General features: G+C 42.4%; 2 protein-coding genes across 14 annotated transcripts; both read left to right on the forward strand.

The window, feature by feature from the left end:
- The first annotated feature begins 264 nt into the window (after positions 1-264).
- LOC108602330 (immunoglobulin A1 protease autotransporter) lies at positions 265-1,363 on the forward strand. Of its 2 annotated transcripts, none has more exons than XM_017990417.2 (2): positions 265-636; positions 713-1,363. In XM_017990417.2, exons 1-2 carry the CDS (start codon positions 375-377, stop codon positions 1,174-1,176), a joined length of 726 nt encoding a protein of 241 aa, XP_017845906.1. In that variant the 5' UTR covers positions 265-374; the 3' UTR covers positions 1,177-1,363. The 2 variants fall into 2 exon arrangements, with proteins under 2 accessions (XP_017845906.1, XP_017845905.1); XM_017990416.1 differs by having other exon boundaries at positions 268-636; positions 695-1,363.
- A 1,324-nt stretch (positions 1,364-2,687) lies between these two features.
- Positions 2,688-18,090, forward strand: LOC108603536 (protein unc-79 homolog). 12 transcript variants are annotated; one of them, XM_017992435.2, is made up of 28 exons: positions 2,688-2,766; positions 2,945-3,053; positions 3,139-3,258; positions 3,315-3,476; positions 3,535-3,705; positions 3,762-3,851; positions 3,910-4,095; positions 4,158-4,853; positions 4,910-5,569; positions 5,631-5,911; positions 5,963-6,064; positions 6,117-6,255; positions 7,153-7,209; positions 8,324-8,403; positions 8,735-8,797; positions 10,010-10,327; positions 10,380-10,528; positions 10,580-11,313; positions 11,372-12,157; positions 13,258-13,525; positions 13,584-14,226; positions 14,287-14,364; positions 14,420-15,610; positions 15,794-15,975; positions 16,036-16,190; positions 16,252-16,964; positions 17,015-17,193; positions 17,251-18,090. In XM_017992435.2, the coding sequence occupies exons 2-28, from the start codon at positions 2,999-3,001 to the stop codon at positions 18,068-18,070; spliced, it is 9,078 nt and encodes a 3,025-aa protein (XP_017847924.1). In that variant the 5' UTR covers positions 2,688-2,766; positions 2,945-2,998; the 3' UTR covers positions 18,071-18,090. The 12 variants fall into 12 exon arrangements, with proteins under 12 accessions (XP_017847924.1, XP_017847926.1, XP_017847925.1 ...); XM_017992437.2 differs by having other exon boundaries at positions 17,024-17,193; XM_017992436.2 differs by having other exon boundaries at positions 15,797-15,975.
- The last annotated feature ends 129 nt before the right edge of the window (positions 18,091-18,219 follow it).

Here is an 18,219-nt window from a genome sequence, read left to right on the forward strand (position 1 = left end):
TTTTGGGAACAATGGCAATATGGAGGGTATGTGTGCTGAATGAATTGATATTGGCTGGCATTGTATCCTTTGATAAAAAAAAAAGCACAGCAAAAACAAAAAGCACATAAAATTGCAAATGCTCTCAATTGAAACCAGTTTTGCAGTCGTTGTTAACACATGTTACCCCATTTAAACGGCAGTTAGTTAACAATTGGCAGACACATAAACATTTTAGTTGTAGTAGGCCTTTTGGGCTGGTGTTGGCTTTAAGCACATTTGCCAGCAGTTTGTCAGTTTAAACTCGTAGCTATTTACACACAGATTCATTTTTATTTCGTAACGTCAACGAGCAGCAAATAAATAAAAATTCGAAAAATTCAAGTGGTCGCACTATGTCTAATCTCCAAGATGTACCGCTCGCTGAGCCAGAGCAAATGGCAGAGGATGTGGCCGCTACTGGTGCAGAAACCGCTGAGCACAAATCCAATTCGCTGAAACGCTTCTTCAAAATGGGCAAGAAGTCAAGCAATCTGAGCGAGGCTAACGATGAAGTGTCTGCCGAAGTGGAAGAAGACATCAATAAAGAGCAAACTAAGCATAACAGCATTAGTCGCTTCTTAACACGCTTGAAGAACAATCCCAACAAGACGTCAGGTAAATTTGTTAAAGCCAACGCAAATCGAAATCAATTGCAGCTAATTGAGACACTTAGGTGCTGTGACCTTTGCAGAGACTGCTGATAACCACACCAGCAGCAACATGGCCGTGCAGACAGAGCAATCGGAGATTGGTGGGGAAAAGCCTGAGAAGCCAGCTCCAAATGCAAAGCACAACCTGAGAACATCCATATCAGGCTATTGGAAGATGCTCTTCCATCGCCAGAAAAACGCCAATCAACAAGATGCGAACAACGAGCAGTCAGAGCAACCATCTGATGTGGCAGCTGAAGCTCCAGCAGTGCCCAATGCGCCACCGGTACCGGAGCAGCAACAACAGCAGGCGCAACAAACTGAAACTGTTTTAGTTCATGATGTGTCTACCGAAACACCAAGCCCATCGCATCATGACTTGATGCAGGCTGTGTTGGTTGAGAAGTTGCCACAGGTAGCAGCTGAGATGCCAAACATGCTGGAGGCTGTCCAGATGTTGGCGGTATCCGATGATGTGGCTGTGCCAATGCATGACGACAACTAGGTCCTCGATTTGAACCCAGACTAGAAGTTATGCACTTTGCTTGCCACTGTCACATTTTCTCCTTAGAACTCGGTACTTTTGTGACCCTTAAACAACGATTTGAAAAAGTTCATCTGCAGTTCGGCATTAATTGTAACTTCCATTGTGATGAATTAAACATTAAACAAAGCTTATGAATATAACGAAATGCAAATATATCAGCTTAAATACCAATACTTTCCCCATTTACTCTGCTGTAAATTGATAGCAGTTTGTCTGTCACCTGGTTCGCCAGAGTTCAGTTAAATCTGCTGTAAAAATGTCACAAGGCTTAGATTTCAACAGAGGTTAAAGGGTGCCGCCTAAGCCAGACACAAGCAGGCGTCTCCCTAAATATTTGCACGAAAATTTTCACTTTTCGGAAGCCCTAAATGAGTCACCCTTTCAAGTTGACAAATTAATTTAAACTGAATGCTGAATACAAATAAATGTTTTGATTGTCGAAATCACTTTAAAATTCAATAAAAATATAAATAAAATTATACGCATTGTCCATTCATCAAAGTATAAATTAAACGACATTTTGCACCTAATAATCTAATTTAAAACAAATATATAATCGCTTGCCTAACTTCTTTTAGTAATTGTATTATTTTTTTAATAATTATTCATGTAAATAAAAAAATATATATTCAAATTATCTTCATTAACAATTTGTGGCATCATATTATATTATATTATATTCTCATATATATAAAGGTTTTTTTAATAAAGCCATAACGCAGTTAAATGAAATTCCATAAAAACGCCTACATGTAAATTATTGCAACACAGTTCTTAAAATTCTTTTCTTTTCTTATTTTGTAGACAATTCCCATCGTTTGATAACATACCCCGCATATTTACGGTTTGTTTACAAGCAATCGTAGCAGCCAAGCGGAAAAACTCTCCAACGGGAAACTTGTTGCATTCCCAGTGTCGAACAGCTGGGGAATTGTTTACAAACATTAGACGCTAACTGCGCAAACTCTACTCAACGCGAACTGATAAGCAACATAAACATGTGGTAAATATTTACGTGCAAGCAAACCAAAACAAACACTTGTGGCTCTTGAGGTTGCGAGCAGAGCGGAAAAGCGGAAAACGCAGCAGCGGCAACTGCGAAAATTTCAAATGCGCATGTTCCAAAATTTCAGCTGTTCAGCTGACCGAACAGGGTGAGTTTAATCTGAGGTAGTAAAAGTGGGTCATGACTCACCCCCGCAAAAAGTTCCGGCTTCAAATTCCAGCAGTTTGCAAAAGATAATAATGCAATAAAAGCAGTTAAAAGATAATAAATAAAACAGGTAAGCTAACAAATAATTAAATACTATTAAACAGCATGACAAAAGCAAAAGAATATATCAAATAAGTATCAGTTTGACTGGCTTTAGCCTTGGCATCCAACAGTTAGCAAATTTTCTTACACAGATACACACCACACCCAAATGCGCACACACACACACGCAAAGAAAACTCAGTTTAGTTATAGAGATTTTTCTTTGTGGTCACGCAGCGACGTCAAACCCGTAAAAAATTGCAAATTTATTGAAAAAACTAACAAGTTTCGAGGTAAGACTAACAAAAATACAATGCAGCAACTCTCAAGCTAATCAGGCGTATGAAATTTATGCTTAAGCTATGAAATTGATAATATATATTGCGTTTTAAGTTTGCACAGCATCCAGCGCTGATTACGTAATGCAACGTAGCACATAGCACAAAATATTAAATGCATTTATATTTATAGAATGCGAAGTCGCTCGGCAGTAGTTTTGGCAATGCGAAGGATTTGTCTGATATAATGACTGGCAGCTTCAAGGTGCAACTCATCAACATGGGCACTCGCGCTGCCGCCTGTAAGTACGCCAGAGAAGTCTCAGATACACACACACAGACAGACAAATCAATTATTTGATGTAATCATTTGCACTTTACTTACAGTTCAGGCAAAACTGAGAGCCCTTCATGAATACCATGTACGTCTATTGCATAACGTCTTGCCTGCGCCCTCTGGCGTTGATATTGCTAACAATATCAAATACTTTTCTCAAACTCTACTAAGTAATTAAATCATAATCACTAGCTAGCTTTTCAACTAACTAATTTTGTCACAACAGCTGTCCTTAAGGATGTGCGCACTTCTCCGCACGAACTTATACGCGATCCCCTTGAAGATCCCACTCGCATGTCTGCCTATCCCAATCTTGAATATGGCAATCTCTATAACGCTTTAACTATGCTCATTGATGTGGCACCTTGTATACAATATGGACAAATCGGTAGATTGCATTAGTAGTTTTTAAATTTAATTTAACAATTCTTAATGCTTTCTTTCAGTTTTCGGCAAAGCTTTGTTGCAGTGTCTATGCTGCATCTTGCCCTTTCTGGATAAAGATCTAATTGATAATCTACCCTATCTAGTGAGCTCTACTATCTCTGTACTACCGCCAGCATTACATCAAGATATTGTCAATGCTCTTTGCTATTACATCTTGCCCTTTACTATAAGTAAGTTAGACTTGAATATAAACACAATCGAAATAATAACTTCTAATGTTTGCCAGCTCGACGCAGCGCTGATGAGCAGGAATGCCAAGCCTGTCAATCTGTCTCTTCTGTCATTATGATGGTGCTGCAGTACTCTAAAAATCCTGGTAAGTGCTAGCAAAGAGAATAGACTATTAAAACTATTTGATTGAATGTCTGCTTTAGCTCATCATTGCCAGCTGCTGGAATGCTTGATGACGCTCAAGCACAACGTGGTCAAGGACATACTCTGTGTGGTGGCCTATGGCACTGCTGTCTCCCGCTCCTCTGCGGCCAAGCTGCTCTTCTACTATTGGCCCGCCTTTGATCCAAATCTCTTCGATCGCCGTGTGCTGCTCTCCAAGCTCACGAGTAAGCATTGCCAGCAAAGCTAAACAAACTTTTATTTTAACTCGCACTCTTGCTTACTGTAGACGATCTCATGCCCTTCACCTGTCAGCGCGAGCATTGCCCCAATGCCGGCAATGCTGAGGCAGCCAAAGTATGCTATGATCATAGCATTAGCATAACCTATGCGCCGGACTGCCCGCCGCCTCTATATCTGTGCATTGAGTGCGCCAATGAGATACATCGCGAGCATGGAAATCTGGGCTTTGGCGATATACTGCATCCCATGCAGCAGGTGTCGATGGTGTGCGAGAACAAGAACTGTCGCTCCAACGAAAAGTCCGCCTTCTCCATTTGCTTCTCCACGGAGTGCGCCAGCTACAATGGCAATCATCCCATACGCTATTGTGCGCAGTGCCACAGCAATCGGCACAACTCACGCCGCGGTGGCGATCATGTGGTGCATCGCAGTCTGCAGCCCGCCTGGCAGATGGATCCCGAGATGCAAATGCACATGGTCGAGTCGGTGGTGAGTTTGCTGCGCGAGGCCAAGCCGCTGAACTTTGAGCCGGGCAAGGACTCGAGTGTGGATGCCAAGAAGAATGGCGGCAACGGCACTGTGGACAATATATCGCTGGAGGAGCGTCAGCAGCTGGGTCGCTATGGCATTTGGCTGCTGGTGGGACGCTGCACGCCCAATGCAGACACGCCCGTTGAGGTGCTGGGTCGCATACTAAGCATGCTCTTTCACTGGTTCCATGTGACAGCCTATTCATACGATGGTAAGCAGCAGTTCAGCTACATATAAATATTGATATTAAACTAAACTTTGCTACAGCTGCTGGCCAGATAGAGAGCACCATTGAGAAGCTGAAAGTGGATCATGTGTGCAACTGGCTGAAGGAAATCTGTCGCGTACACTACAATGTATTCATTTCTTGTCTGCTGCCACATCCACCGGAGTATGCGCGCGTGGGCGGTCACTGGGAGACGCTAGCCTCGCGCACTAGTCATTTGAAGGAGGGTCTGCAGCGTCTGATCTGCCTGGTGCCGTATGAGGTGATTACCTCGGAGATCTGGGACTATGTCATGCCGCACTGGATGGAGGCCATTACCAACGATGTGGCCGAGAAGGAGCTGAATGAGCTGAAAATTGTGCTAAGCAAAATACTCGATCCGGAAATGTCGCCGCTCGGCTTCGATGCCAAGACCATGTACAATTTTGTTGCCATACGCTTTGAGAAGACCACAGCCAAGGTGCAACAGCAGGCGCTGCACTGGCTGCAGATACTGACCAAGCTGGAGATACTCATACCGCTGGTACAACTCTTTGCAATGTTTGGCGATGGCGTGCGCATTATGAAGTACGGCATACAGCATGAGCTAATGCGTGAGAAGGAGAAGGATCCGCAGTGCCAGCTGCAGGCCAAATTGCCCAAGACGCCCTGCAAGGAGGCCAAGGCTGAAATGGCCAATCCACCCAGACGCAGTTCCATCTGTAAGTGCGTCACTTGCTTATTATTAACTTATCCTAATGCTGCTGCTGCTGCTGCTTCTAGCGCCTGTGGTTGAGGACGACAGCGGCAACACTTCAGCCATTTCAGATGATGAGGCGCCTACCAATCGCCACACTGAGTTCTCCACAGATGCTGAGCATAATCTAACCTGCTGCATACTCATGCTGGACATACTGCTGCGGCAAATGGAACTGCAGGATGTGGAGCAGCACATGGGCATACACACAAGCGTCTGTGAGAATGTCTCGCGGCTGATCAAGTGCATGGTCACGGCCGCGCGTGTGGGACTAAGCAGTCATGTGTGTGCGCTCAAGGTAAGTGAGGTAGGCATCGCATAGCCATACAAAAAAATGTACTTAACTTGACGCTTATAGGTGGCCGAGTGTGCCTACTGCGAAGCATCCACCATGTGGCATCAGCTGTCAACCAAGCTGGTCGAATTTATGGCGCCGCTCAATCCAGTTAGACCACCAGATGTAAGTTTGTTAGAGCTTACATGTGGCCTTTAATCTAAGCTGCTTGTTGCAGGTGCCCATTGAGGATATTATTGAGGAGGAGAAATCATCACGCAAGTCACCACCGGAGTCGGATAAGGAGAAAACACGCGATGTTTCGTTGTCAATGGCACCACTGCCCATACCACTGGGTCCACTTGGCGGCTTTGCCGGTAAGCTGCTTACATTACTCTCTGATTTATTTGCTTAATTTTGTCAAACTGTCGTTGAGTCAGACGCTCCCCAAAACCAACTAAGCTCCAGCCCTTAAACCATTTAAATATGTAAACTAACCCACTGTAAAGTAATGCAGCCAAACTCACCCAACTAGTAGCTAACGTAGTCTGTACCTACATCGTTGCCAATGCTATATAGCTAAAGCGATGAATGTTATTATTCTTATGACCAAATTTGGCAGCGTCATTTGTAACTAACCAAATCATAGACTTAAATCCACGTTTAAAGCGCATTCAATGCCAATACAAAAGTTTTGTACTTAGTATAACCTGCACCTGATATGCTCTGTAAACAATTTAAAACCCAATTCCAGCTAAAGTCAAACATCAAAGTACATCTTAGCTACTCAAAAATATAAACAAGGCTCAGACTAATGCTCCACTTCAGACACTTGCCATATACTATATAAACTTCCCACAGTGCTAAACAATGTCTTAATAAAAATTAATCTCACATATTTTGAGATACATTGAACCATTTTCCATTTTCATTTAATATAAGTATATTTTATGATTTTACACCGCTCATTATATTGTACTATATGTCTCTCTATCTTGCTATCTCTCTCTACATAAATATGTATATTTTTCTTTCTCTCTATCTCTAACATATGTATGTACCTATATCTAACGCGTCTAATTTAACTAACGCTCGCTTGCTGTCTCGCTCGCACTTTCTTTTGCGCGTCTCAACTATCTATCTATCTAACTATCTGTCACACATATTATGTGAATTACCAACTTGCTCTCATTACTAAAACAACAAAATAAACTTCAACAACAACTCATCAAAATACTAAAAAAAATATATCTCAATCTATCAATCATTATCAGATATCTTTAAGCTAGATCAGTTCTTTTCAGACGATGGAAAAATTATTATAATGGCAGGTGATGCACCAAAACGCAAATTTTTTTGCATTCGTTAAAAACCCAAAAACAAAATACAAAACACACAATATTCAAATTAATTAAATTTAACAAACCGTTTGCATTACATTATTGACATTTGTTAATCAGTTGAAACATTTTGTTGCAATTCAAATAAATTTCAATATTTTCTACTACACCACAACCTACACGAAATACAAGAACAGACCTCTTCACATCCACTCACTTGAAAACTTCACTCGCTCCATTCAAAACAAACAAGACAAATTTGCAATATTATCTATCATTGTTTAGCTTAAGTACTTAGCATATGATTTAGCATTCGAGCTTTTAAATAGTTGTCCTTACAGCTAGTAAAACTGCCCCCTTAGATAAATTTAGATTTATATTCTTTTTATTCGATTTGATAAATGATAAGTAATCTCACAACAAATTACTCGACACTACAACATAAATATGCAAAAAAACGTTCACATAGTAGACACTTTATAATTTATGATTTATCTAAAACACTGTGTAACAAAATGGAGAATGTGTTTAAACTTATAGATCTTTCCGTTCTGGTCTGCTGCTATCCCATCAAATGATAATCACATTTTACTTCATATTACGTATACGCTTATTTAATAAGAAGGTGTATGTAGCCAGAAAAAGTTCGGCGGATGTTAAAGCATCCAAGACTACAATCTTTCTGGAAATCATATAAATATACATACTTTGTTACACAGTGTAATTTTCTATAGGAAATATTTCTTACAGTAGTTTATAGGCCCGTGTGTGTACAATTTGAAAGCCAAAAATATTTTTTCTTCAAGTTCTTTACATCGACATATATCCAATTGTACACACTACTTGGCATTAACTTAGCTTCAATTGGAAATAAATTATCAATGAACGCATGCAAAAGAATTTTTATTTTTTTCAGATATAATTTTTGTGTGAATGAAATTCTTAGGATTTATACTTGGATGGATGCATGCTCGATTAGTGAATGCTATAAGTTAACTTTGACTACTTAAATGATTTCATTTACAGTTCTAGCAGAGTTGTGTAAACTGACAATTTATATCATATCATCATATACTAATGTGCGCTATATGTTTTCTTTATCAAGGTCCGGTACCGGTGGCCGTGCCTCAACCTGAGCCGCATTCAGTGGGCGGCGTGCTCGTTCATATGCCCCATGTCTGTTCCGTATGTATTCACGTAGTATCCTTATTTAGTTAATACCCTTTTATGAATTACACAATATGCAGATATTTTTATGCGTTTCAGTAGGTATTTAATAAACAAAACACCCATAAACCAAATAAATCTATATACTTACCATAAATATTCGAAAATAAAATAAATTTATTACAGCAACATAACCGTACTGATTTGCAGTGAGCGTTCAGTTTGTTTTTCACAAATATTACAAATTTACTTTACTTTTTATATATTTAAGCTTAACAATCGACCTTATCATTTCGAAAGTCAAAATTGTATTTAAAAACTTTTCGTTTTCTTTATACATTTTTTATAGAATAACGAAAATGGGCATTCAGTTGATAATAATGAATTGAGAAAAGTTCACGCCACAGACGAGGTACTTTGTGCATTCAAAACAACAATAAAAACAACAACAACCAAAACAAAAACAAATAATTTCAAAAATATGCTTTTTAATTTGGCCTTCATTCGATATTTGTATAATTCAATTTTATTATATACTATAAGCATTAATTTTTATTTATGTGCAAAGAACTTAAACTTTGTATTAAGTGTATATAAATATGTACAGAGTGCTTTCAGTTTTCTAATTTTATTTAAAAATTTCTACAAAAAAAAATGTTTTATACTTTTTTAACTCACATACATGTAGTTTTAATAATAGTGAGTTTAGCGAAAAACATTTGAGAGATTTTAAACGTTTAGATAAACTTATCTTCTTTTTTAAATCTACATAAGTATACAGCAGAGCAGAACTTTGAATGATCTGCTCTTCTCCGTACCAGAAAGAATATTCTGATATCCTTATTTTATTTTTTTATTATTAATTATAGAGTTGACACATAGCAGACTAGTTTTAGCTCTACGAAAAAATAAAATAATTAAATGATAGCTTTATGATTTTAGTTAAATAGAATTCTTATATGGTAGGCCAGAGTTTTATATAGAGATTTTTCATTAGACTTTATCCGTGTCTCAAAGTATCTTGTATGTGTGTGAATATAAATTACAAAATACAAAACAAATTTAAAATTTATATACAAACTACTTACTTTAATATATATGTACTTATACATAAGTTTTATTTAAACAACTAGTAACTCAATATTTCCTCAGTTATTTCTTCAATGTATATACAACTTTATTATAACAATTTTACTTTCATTTTATGCTCAATTGTTCAAAAGCATGTTTGGTGTTCCCAGCACTTTCACAGTTTTTGGAAAAACCTTAAATCACAAACAGTTACTAATAAAAACAAATGTATAAAATATTTTAAATGCACAAATACCTAATATGTTTTTAATGCAATTTTCAATGTACTTTGTGTGTAAATTAATTTTCTTAACCAAACAACAAACAAACACGACAACTTAACTAAACTACTGGATGTGTAAGTTTTGAGCATAAGCAATTGCATTTGTCTACGTGTGTACTTTATTTTGAAGAATGCCCACTATCTAATGTACACTCCCATGTATAATACTGTGTAAATATATATATATACTGTACAAATGTGTAAAAAAAATGCGAACCAGCAGCGAAAGAAAATAAATTAATGCTTAAATTATTGCTACTTCTAATGCAGATCATGACGGCAACGGTAGAAACTGTTTCAGAGCAACTGGACTTGGGCTCTATATTGCCCACAGATCGTGCCATAGCGCGCTCCATAACGCTATCCGATGCGGATGTTGGCAGCGCCAATGCGAGCGTCACCAAGGCATCGGTAATGGGTGAGAATGGCGCCAATGGCAGCACCGCTGGTGGTGAGAATGGCAGTGGCTCTGATGACGAGGAGGAGGAAGAGGATAGCGATGACTTTTGGCATACTTCAGTGGGTAAATTCAAGTTTACGCTGGATCAGCTGCCACAGACGCTGCAGTATATACATCAACTGCTAACGGTGCGTATGCGTAACATGTATATTAGCTGCTTATAGCATCTTCTTTTATTAGGAAATACCTACAATTAAAAAGCCAGAGATACTTTACTATGTGCTGCAGTGCCTCAAGACGATGGCACTGCATGGCGACGCCTTGTCCAAGGCAGCCAAGGAGCATCGCGGCTTCTTCATCTGGTGCCAGGAGAATCTGCTGATTAAAAAGTAAGTTAATGCCAATACGCTTACAATGCTTATTACTTTGTTTTGTGGCAGCTTGTGGGAGCTTTGCAATGCGGAGCACTCGCACATATGCCAGGTGTGTGTGCCGCTGCTGCTGCACTGCATCACGCTGCCGCTGGGCTCCGATGTGTTCTGGCGCGTGGTGCAGGAGGCCTTTCACGATGTGGATTGGCGTGTACGCTTCACTGCAGTTGAACGAGTAACCGTGATTACACGTTTTATGGATTCGACGCCGCTGCGTTCCGAGGTGGGCCTGCAGACAGCGCTGGCTACGGCCTTTTGTCATCTCATCGCCAGCATGGATGACATCAATGTGTATGTGGCGCAGCGGGCGACGCTCTATATCGGAACCATACATGATACGGCAATACGGTCACTGCTCTTCTGCTTGGAGTCACAATTCGATCTGTTCATTGTCGATCGGCCGGTGGTGCTGCAGTCTGTCTACCAGCTGCACAATTCGCTCTCCGATCGCAAGCTGCTCGGCTGGGATTTCTTTCTCAATCGCTTCGATACGCTCTTCATCGAGGCGCAAATCAATCTGGAGAAATGCGGTGACATTTCGTATCTGCGCGATCTGCGCAACTCCGACAACAGCAGCGAGGCGCTCTCAGCTAAAATATTAAAGGCACGCGAGGCGCTCAGCCAATCGGACACAACGGGCAGCATGGCCAAGACTCTGAGCGCTTCCTTCGGCACCAAGTGGCCCTACAAGCGCACCATGTCCGCACCAGCCAGCATGGCGCCGCGCCAGGACTCCAAGTTTGGTAAACTAGCAAGCGCATTACATAAATTTAATTCGATTAACTAAATAAGTTTCCGCAGTGCCCGAGAAGGAGAAAATCTATAGTCGGCAAGTCTCAGCGCCCATACTCAAGCGGAAGACATCACGTTTCGGACTGGGTCAGTTTCTAGGCAATCAGAGTAGCACAACAGTTAGTCATAGTGTGGCCACCACTAGTAATCCATTGCATACACGCTCCAAGCTCCACACTGCCCCCTGCCCCATACACCATACAGCCTTTCCCTACCATCCACACACACACGCTTTACTTCACACTCACCCCAGCCACCACACTCACACCCACACACACACGCATTCTGGTAGTGCACAAGTAGCAACATTTGCCTCGGCTCATAGTCAGAGCCATCAGTATTTAGTGCATTGTGTACCGAGTCATCATAGCCCGTTGCCCACGCTGCAAGAAGCGGGCACGCTGCTACGCTCTCAGGCCGCTCAGCAGCAATCCGCAACAGCAGCAGCAGCAGCAGCACAGCAGCAGGCACAGCAAACTACAACTATTGCCATAATAACAGCAACAACAACAGCAGCAGCCGCAGCAGCTACAGCAACAACCAGCAGCATAGCCGCATCCTGCTCCTCCACGGGCGCCAGCAGTGGCAGCAGCTTCACCTCATCATTTCACTCTCACTTTCAAAAGCACCCTTCGGCACCGAATCTGCTGCCAGCACAGCCAGCGGTGCCCGCACCCAGTCCCAGTCCCTCGGCCCAGGCAATTTCGGTGCAGTGCACCTGTGACGCCGCCGCCGTCGCTGCCGCTTCACATGCAAGTGGCGCCAACGCAGCTGCCGCCGGCACAGCCAATCCAGGTAGGTGCTAGAGCATGTGTGTGTGCGTAAAAGTTCAATAAATGTGATTTCTGTTTTATTTAAACGTGTTCTGAATGTTTCTTTTTAATTGGAATTTTATTTATATTTAAATACAATTATTTTATTCATTTAATGTGTATTTTATTGTATTAATTGTGCTTTCAAATTAAAACTATTACAGATGTCTATGTGTTGCTTTCATCTACGCAAGCTTCATAACTCATAATCAAAAAAGATTGTGGCATATATATAGAAGATTCTGTAATCTGTGATACAACTTATATTGATTTGCAAAAAGTTAATAATTATGATTTTATAAAGAACACATTTTTTCAATTGATATTGTCAAATATTTTTAGTAGTGAATATAAATATTTGTTGCATACTTTCAGTCAAATAGTTTTAATTTTTAAATGCGGCAAATTATCTTTTATAAAATATATATATTTATATTTTATAAGTACAGCAGCTGCTCTAATTAACAGTTCATTTCATCATTATCATTATTTACCACAAAACCTTTTGAATTATTTTGTGTTTGATTTAGCATTTCGAGCTGTTTTCAGCAAAAGTAAAGATTATAGAATATGGAATATTCTATATGCTGTATGGGAATGTCTGTGTGCCTTTGTGTATTCTAATTGTTAATGCAACTCTTGTTTTTAGCATATCAATGTTGATAATACTTACTATATATGTAATTTGTACAAAACTTGCTTAAAACAAAAACCAAATCGTTATAAGTGTTCCCTTCCGACTACTGGTATGTATGCTCAAAATCTGTTGTAAACTAATCGTATATAATATAAATGTATTCTCGATGTCTTCTCAACTGGACCCCACTCTGAAAACACTTGTGTATAAAACATACAAACATACAAATACTCTCAACACACCAATTACCAATTACACCCTATAGAGAATACTCTCTACTCTAATCGTAAAAAATTCAATCTAATTGTGCAATTGGCATGTGGCTGTACAGAAACTAAAAGCAACAACTAATGCAAAAATCTATGAAAATTTCCAAATTGGTGTTTACTTTGCTAGTCTACAAATTGTCTTGTTATTTTACTAATAAATCTATTTATTTCATTTAGATGGACACATACACTCGCTGGGTGGTCTAAATGATGAGAATCTAATTGGCTTGCTTAGTCGCATCACAGAGCTGGAGGAATCGGATCGCGAGACAATACATTTACTGGTCTTTATGTTGATGCAGTTCATGTCGCGTACCGATCAGGCTTTCCCATCTGAGGAGAAGCCAGTGACCAAAACACAAAACATTGTGCTGAAGCATTTATTCCTGCTCTTGGGTCACAATCAAATTGACAAAACTTTTCATACCACACCGGGCAACTTGCGGTGAGCTTCAAATTCTCGACTCTACATTCATTTTAATACAATTTGTTTTTAATTACAGCGTTTCGGCCGTGTTTAATGCCTTTCTGGCCAATCTACCGCAAGTGCTTGATCAAAACCATTTGATTGGCGGCCTCATTTTGCCTTCGGTCATGCAAATCATTTTATATGCACCAAATCCGGTTAATACATCGGGTGAATCCTATCAGAATTTGGTATTCAACTACTCGCTATGGAATCTGGAGCAGTATCCGCGTCGCAACTGGCTCTTCACGCTGCTTGTTGTGCTCTACAAATATTCCTACACTCAGCCGCCGCTCAGTGGTTATGTCATCTCGGCTATACGCGTGATCATGAACAGTCTACGCGGGCATTTTCATCAGTGTCGTCGCATACCCACTACTACCATTTTGGATATACAGGGTGTGGGCTCAGCGCGTTCACGCGATGTTAGCCAACCCTCGCTGGGCACGGATCCCGAGGATAAGGACGCTAGTCCACCAGCTAGCCCAATGTTTCCATCCGAAGGCACCAGCGCTGCCTCCAAGAGCAAAGGCCAGAATGTTGCCTTTACGCCCAAGCTGCAACATGCTTTTCGCAAGTACAATGACTCCAGTCTGGATGCAGATGAAACCGAATCCGAGCTGGTAGCCATACCTGAGAGCGATTTATCGGATAGCACGCTACATGGCAGCAGTGCGCCGGTAATTAATTAATTGTCAATGTTATGGCATATTTTCAAAATGTGTATTTAATCTATACAGGGTTCATTTGATGATACTATACACTTTGAGGACATAACGCCCAGCAAAATGGAAAGTCTACGCAAATACACTGAAGAGGTAATATAAACAAATCTATTAACATTCATTTAATGTTTAATATGCTTTTGTTTAGAAAACAAACAAATCGCACAAGTCCATGATTACCACCAAGACTGGCGATACCTATACGACAAAGATCAAAACAAACAGCAGTGACAAGGAGGGCGTACGCATGATTGTCACTCCACTGGTGGGCACTGAGATTACCGAGACGGCAATTGTTAGCCCGCCCGTTGATGTGCATCGCGCTGTCACTGTGCGCAACAAATCGCTAGAGAGTGCAGCTGCTTCGACATCCAAAATGTTTGCAGCCATTGCCACCAATCATCTGAAGGCGTTGGGTGCTCTACAGGATATGCCCGTAACAACAACCGCACAGATTAACAAACCAAGCTCGAGCGGCAGCGGTAGTCGTTCGACGAATGGCAGCAGCGCTGCTGCTGCAGCAGCTAAATCTATTGGACGCCACAAGACAATTGTGGAGTGCAGCGCCGGCACCTCAAGCTCCTCAGCTGATGAAGCGCGTCAAAAGAAAACGCAAGCCAAGACACTGCGCTGCGCCGACAAGTCATATGGATCACCAGATTCGCCGCTGTCCAAAATGAATGTTATGCCCAATCCACGTGATGAGCTGGACGCTGGTCTGCTGCCCACACCCAAGAACATTGCAGCGCTAGAGATTCCCACGCCAGAGCGATTGCTGCCCATTGGCACGCAGGATACAGTCGCCGGTTTGGTGGAGCGCGTGCGCGATGGTCTCAGTTTGCCAGACATAAGCCACCTTAGACAGCAGGACAGTCTGGATGTGTCCGAGAGCACCAAGGATGATGTCACTCAAAGCAGTCGCAACAATTCACCGCGTCGCCTTATCAAACAAGTGGCACTAGAGTCGCCACCAAATGCAAATGCGCCCACTACAAATGCAACAGCTGCTGCTGCTGCGGCGCCAGCAACAACAACTACACCAGCCCAACCACCAGCTGATCTGCATACATCTATACTGAAGAATGTAACACAGGAGCTGAAGCAGCAACCAGCTGCAGCAGCTATTCAACCCCAAGGCAGCACCAAGCGTCCGCGCCAGAAGATGGCGCCATTCAATGTGGACACCAATGCTATACCCGATATACGTTCGCGTTTTGCCGGCTCCTGGCCACCACCACCTTTCCAGCCAGTTGCCACAGATCACGATGATGACGCAGATGAGGCCGCCGAGACCTCCAATGGACATACACATACAATTGCAACGGCGCAGCAGCGCGGCGTAAGTAACAATAATGCAAAAGCTTGACAGGCATGGGTGTGGTCATTAATATATTATTGATTGATATTAATCTTAGACCATAGATAAATTTATTTAAATCTAAGATTAGTTCTCTGCAGAGCTTCCGCTCATTTATAGGCATTTGGCAATTCTAGTTTCTTAATGCCTTTTCCCTTCTTCTAGCAGAGCTCACGTCGTGTTGGCGACTATACTATAGTGGAACGCTGCTCCGACTGCGGCGCTGTTATTGAAGAGTACACGGATGAGGAAATTGGCATCTTTATTGTCATACTGGGCACCTTTATACATCGCGAGCCGGCTATGGCAGCGCCTTTTCTGCCTGAAGTGCTTACCATGACATCGCGGTAAGTCTCAAAAATGTGCAGTTAACAATCTCAGCTTGAGCTTCTCCATTTTATTAACAGCATTTGCTTGAGCAGCACTCACGCCTGGCAGGGTGAGAGTAGTCTGCCTTTGGCTAGCAGTGCTCAAGCTGTAGCCTTGCAATTTATACGCTGCGTGCTGCATCAGTTGGCGCCCAATGGCATCTTCTTGCAAGTGTTCCAAACCCAAATGAAAAGTGAGTTATGCCTTGACTTAACTTAAGCTCAAGTCACATTTTTGTCTTTTGCTAACTGCAGTGAAAATCCGCCACAAGCATTTCCGCAGCATTGCTCGCGCGCTGCAGGATTTCCAGGACTTAAATGCCACCAGCCCCATTTACATGGTCTGCGATACGCTCACATCGAAGAAGGCGCTGCCTGTTGACCAGCTGCCCATTATATTCCGCAACATGGCCGAGTATCTGCAGTGCGTGCCCACAGAGGCGGGCGTGGGTCAAGCTGTCTGGTCGCAGGCCATGCAGGCAATGGAGTCGCTGCTGCGCCAAGTCATTGTAGTAATGCCCAATCTGAGCAATGCCGAGTATATGCTGGACTTGATGGTATCCACGCTGCGCTTGAACTGCGTGCCCAAAACGCTGCTGGATCCCTACTCCAAGATCATGGCCTACTGTGTGCAGCATACCAATCTGGAATACCCCACGCTCTATGAGCTCTGCACACTCAACACGCGCAGCTTCAACAAGGATCGCGATAAGAACTTGCTCTGCCGTCAAATGATCTTTGAGTTTGTGCAGGCGCTCAAGTTCAAGTCGAACATACCCGATCATAATCTGCTGATGATTATTGGCTTCGTGCTGCTCGACGCTGGTGGCAGCTTGCCGCCAGGTGCACTCAACGGTCTGCCAGATGAGCCGCCCGTGCTGACCACCAATGCAGCGGATTGCCTACGTCAATATATAAACGATGTCATTGATTTTCTAGCGGATTTCCATACGCTCAGCAAGATTAAGGTAACTAAGCTTGAAGCTTTTGACTGCAAAGCATTAACTGCAACTTTTAGAATTTCAAGAACGGTCAGGCCAGCAATGGACTAAGCGAGGACACCTTGGGCGGCGTGCTCAAGGGCGCTGTGGCGCAGTATTTGGCCTTGGAAATGTCTCGCGGCAATAATCGGGATAACAAAGCCGTCTCACGCTATCTGCCCTGGCTCAACAATGCGCCATCATCACTGCAGCAGGGGTAAGTGGATGACATGTCTAGCCCACTAAGTTTATTAATTTTGATTTGCATTTGCAGTCCCAAGGAATTTACAGAATGCGTAGGTCACATGCGTTTGCTGTCCTGGCTGCTGTTGGGCTCACTGACCCACATGGCGCTGTTGCAGCGACGACAGGAGACACACACCTTGCCACCATTATCAGTTAATCCGCCAGCAGCAGGTCAGGCGCCCGTGGTTAGTGTGCACTATCAGCATCAAGGAGTCACTTACTCGCAGCCAGTGCCGCAGGAGGCATCTTGTCATATAGCGGATCATATACAGGTGATTTTTGCGGGATTCGCTGAGCAGTCAAAGACTTCGGTGCTGCATATGTCGTCGCTGTTCCATGCTTTTACGCTCTGCCAGCTGTGGACGGTGTATCTGGAGCAGATGGCGCATAATACCAACAGCAATGCCGAGGGCTGCACACTGGGCGTGCTCTTTGAGTTCTGGGCCAAGGTAACGCCTTGCATACTGCAGCTTGTCTCCCATGCCAAACCAGCCAACAAGGATCAAGGCGCACAGCCCAATGCGGACTTTCAAGCGCAGAGCGCCAATTCGAAGCTATCCGAAATGGTTAATCTGCATTTTCTTAGTCTGCTCGAAGCGCTGAAGGAGACCAACTCCACCGTGCTGGGCAAGCTGCTGCCCATGTGGAGCACAGTGTTGTCCTCGCAGACGCAGCTCTCGGATACGTTGCATGTGCGACTGCAGAACGTGCGCGACTATGCTCCGGACTATGAGGAGCAGCAGACTAACAAGTCGGAGGCCTTGCTTAAATGGCTGCAGCGCTTGCAATTCAAAATGGGACAAATCGAGCTACAGTCCTCGACGGCCACACAGTTCTATTCAATTTAAAACTAAGCAAAATTACAAATATTCTATCCAATCTATCAATGTTCAACGTATAAAATTGTTTAATGTCTAACATACAAATTAGCACTGTTTGCGTAAAGCTCTTACAAAATAAAGTTACACTTCTAGTTACAATTTGTTGCTATAGCTTA

Source organism: Drosophila busckii, chromosome 3R (assembly GCF_011750605.1).
Source record: "Drosophila busckii strain San Diego stock center, stock number 13000-0081.31 chromosome 3R, ASM1175060v1, whole genome shotgun sequence".
NCBI classification, from domain to species: Eukaryota; Metazoa; Arthropoda; class Insecta; order Diptera; family Drosophilidae; genus Drosophila; species Drosophila busckii.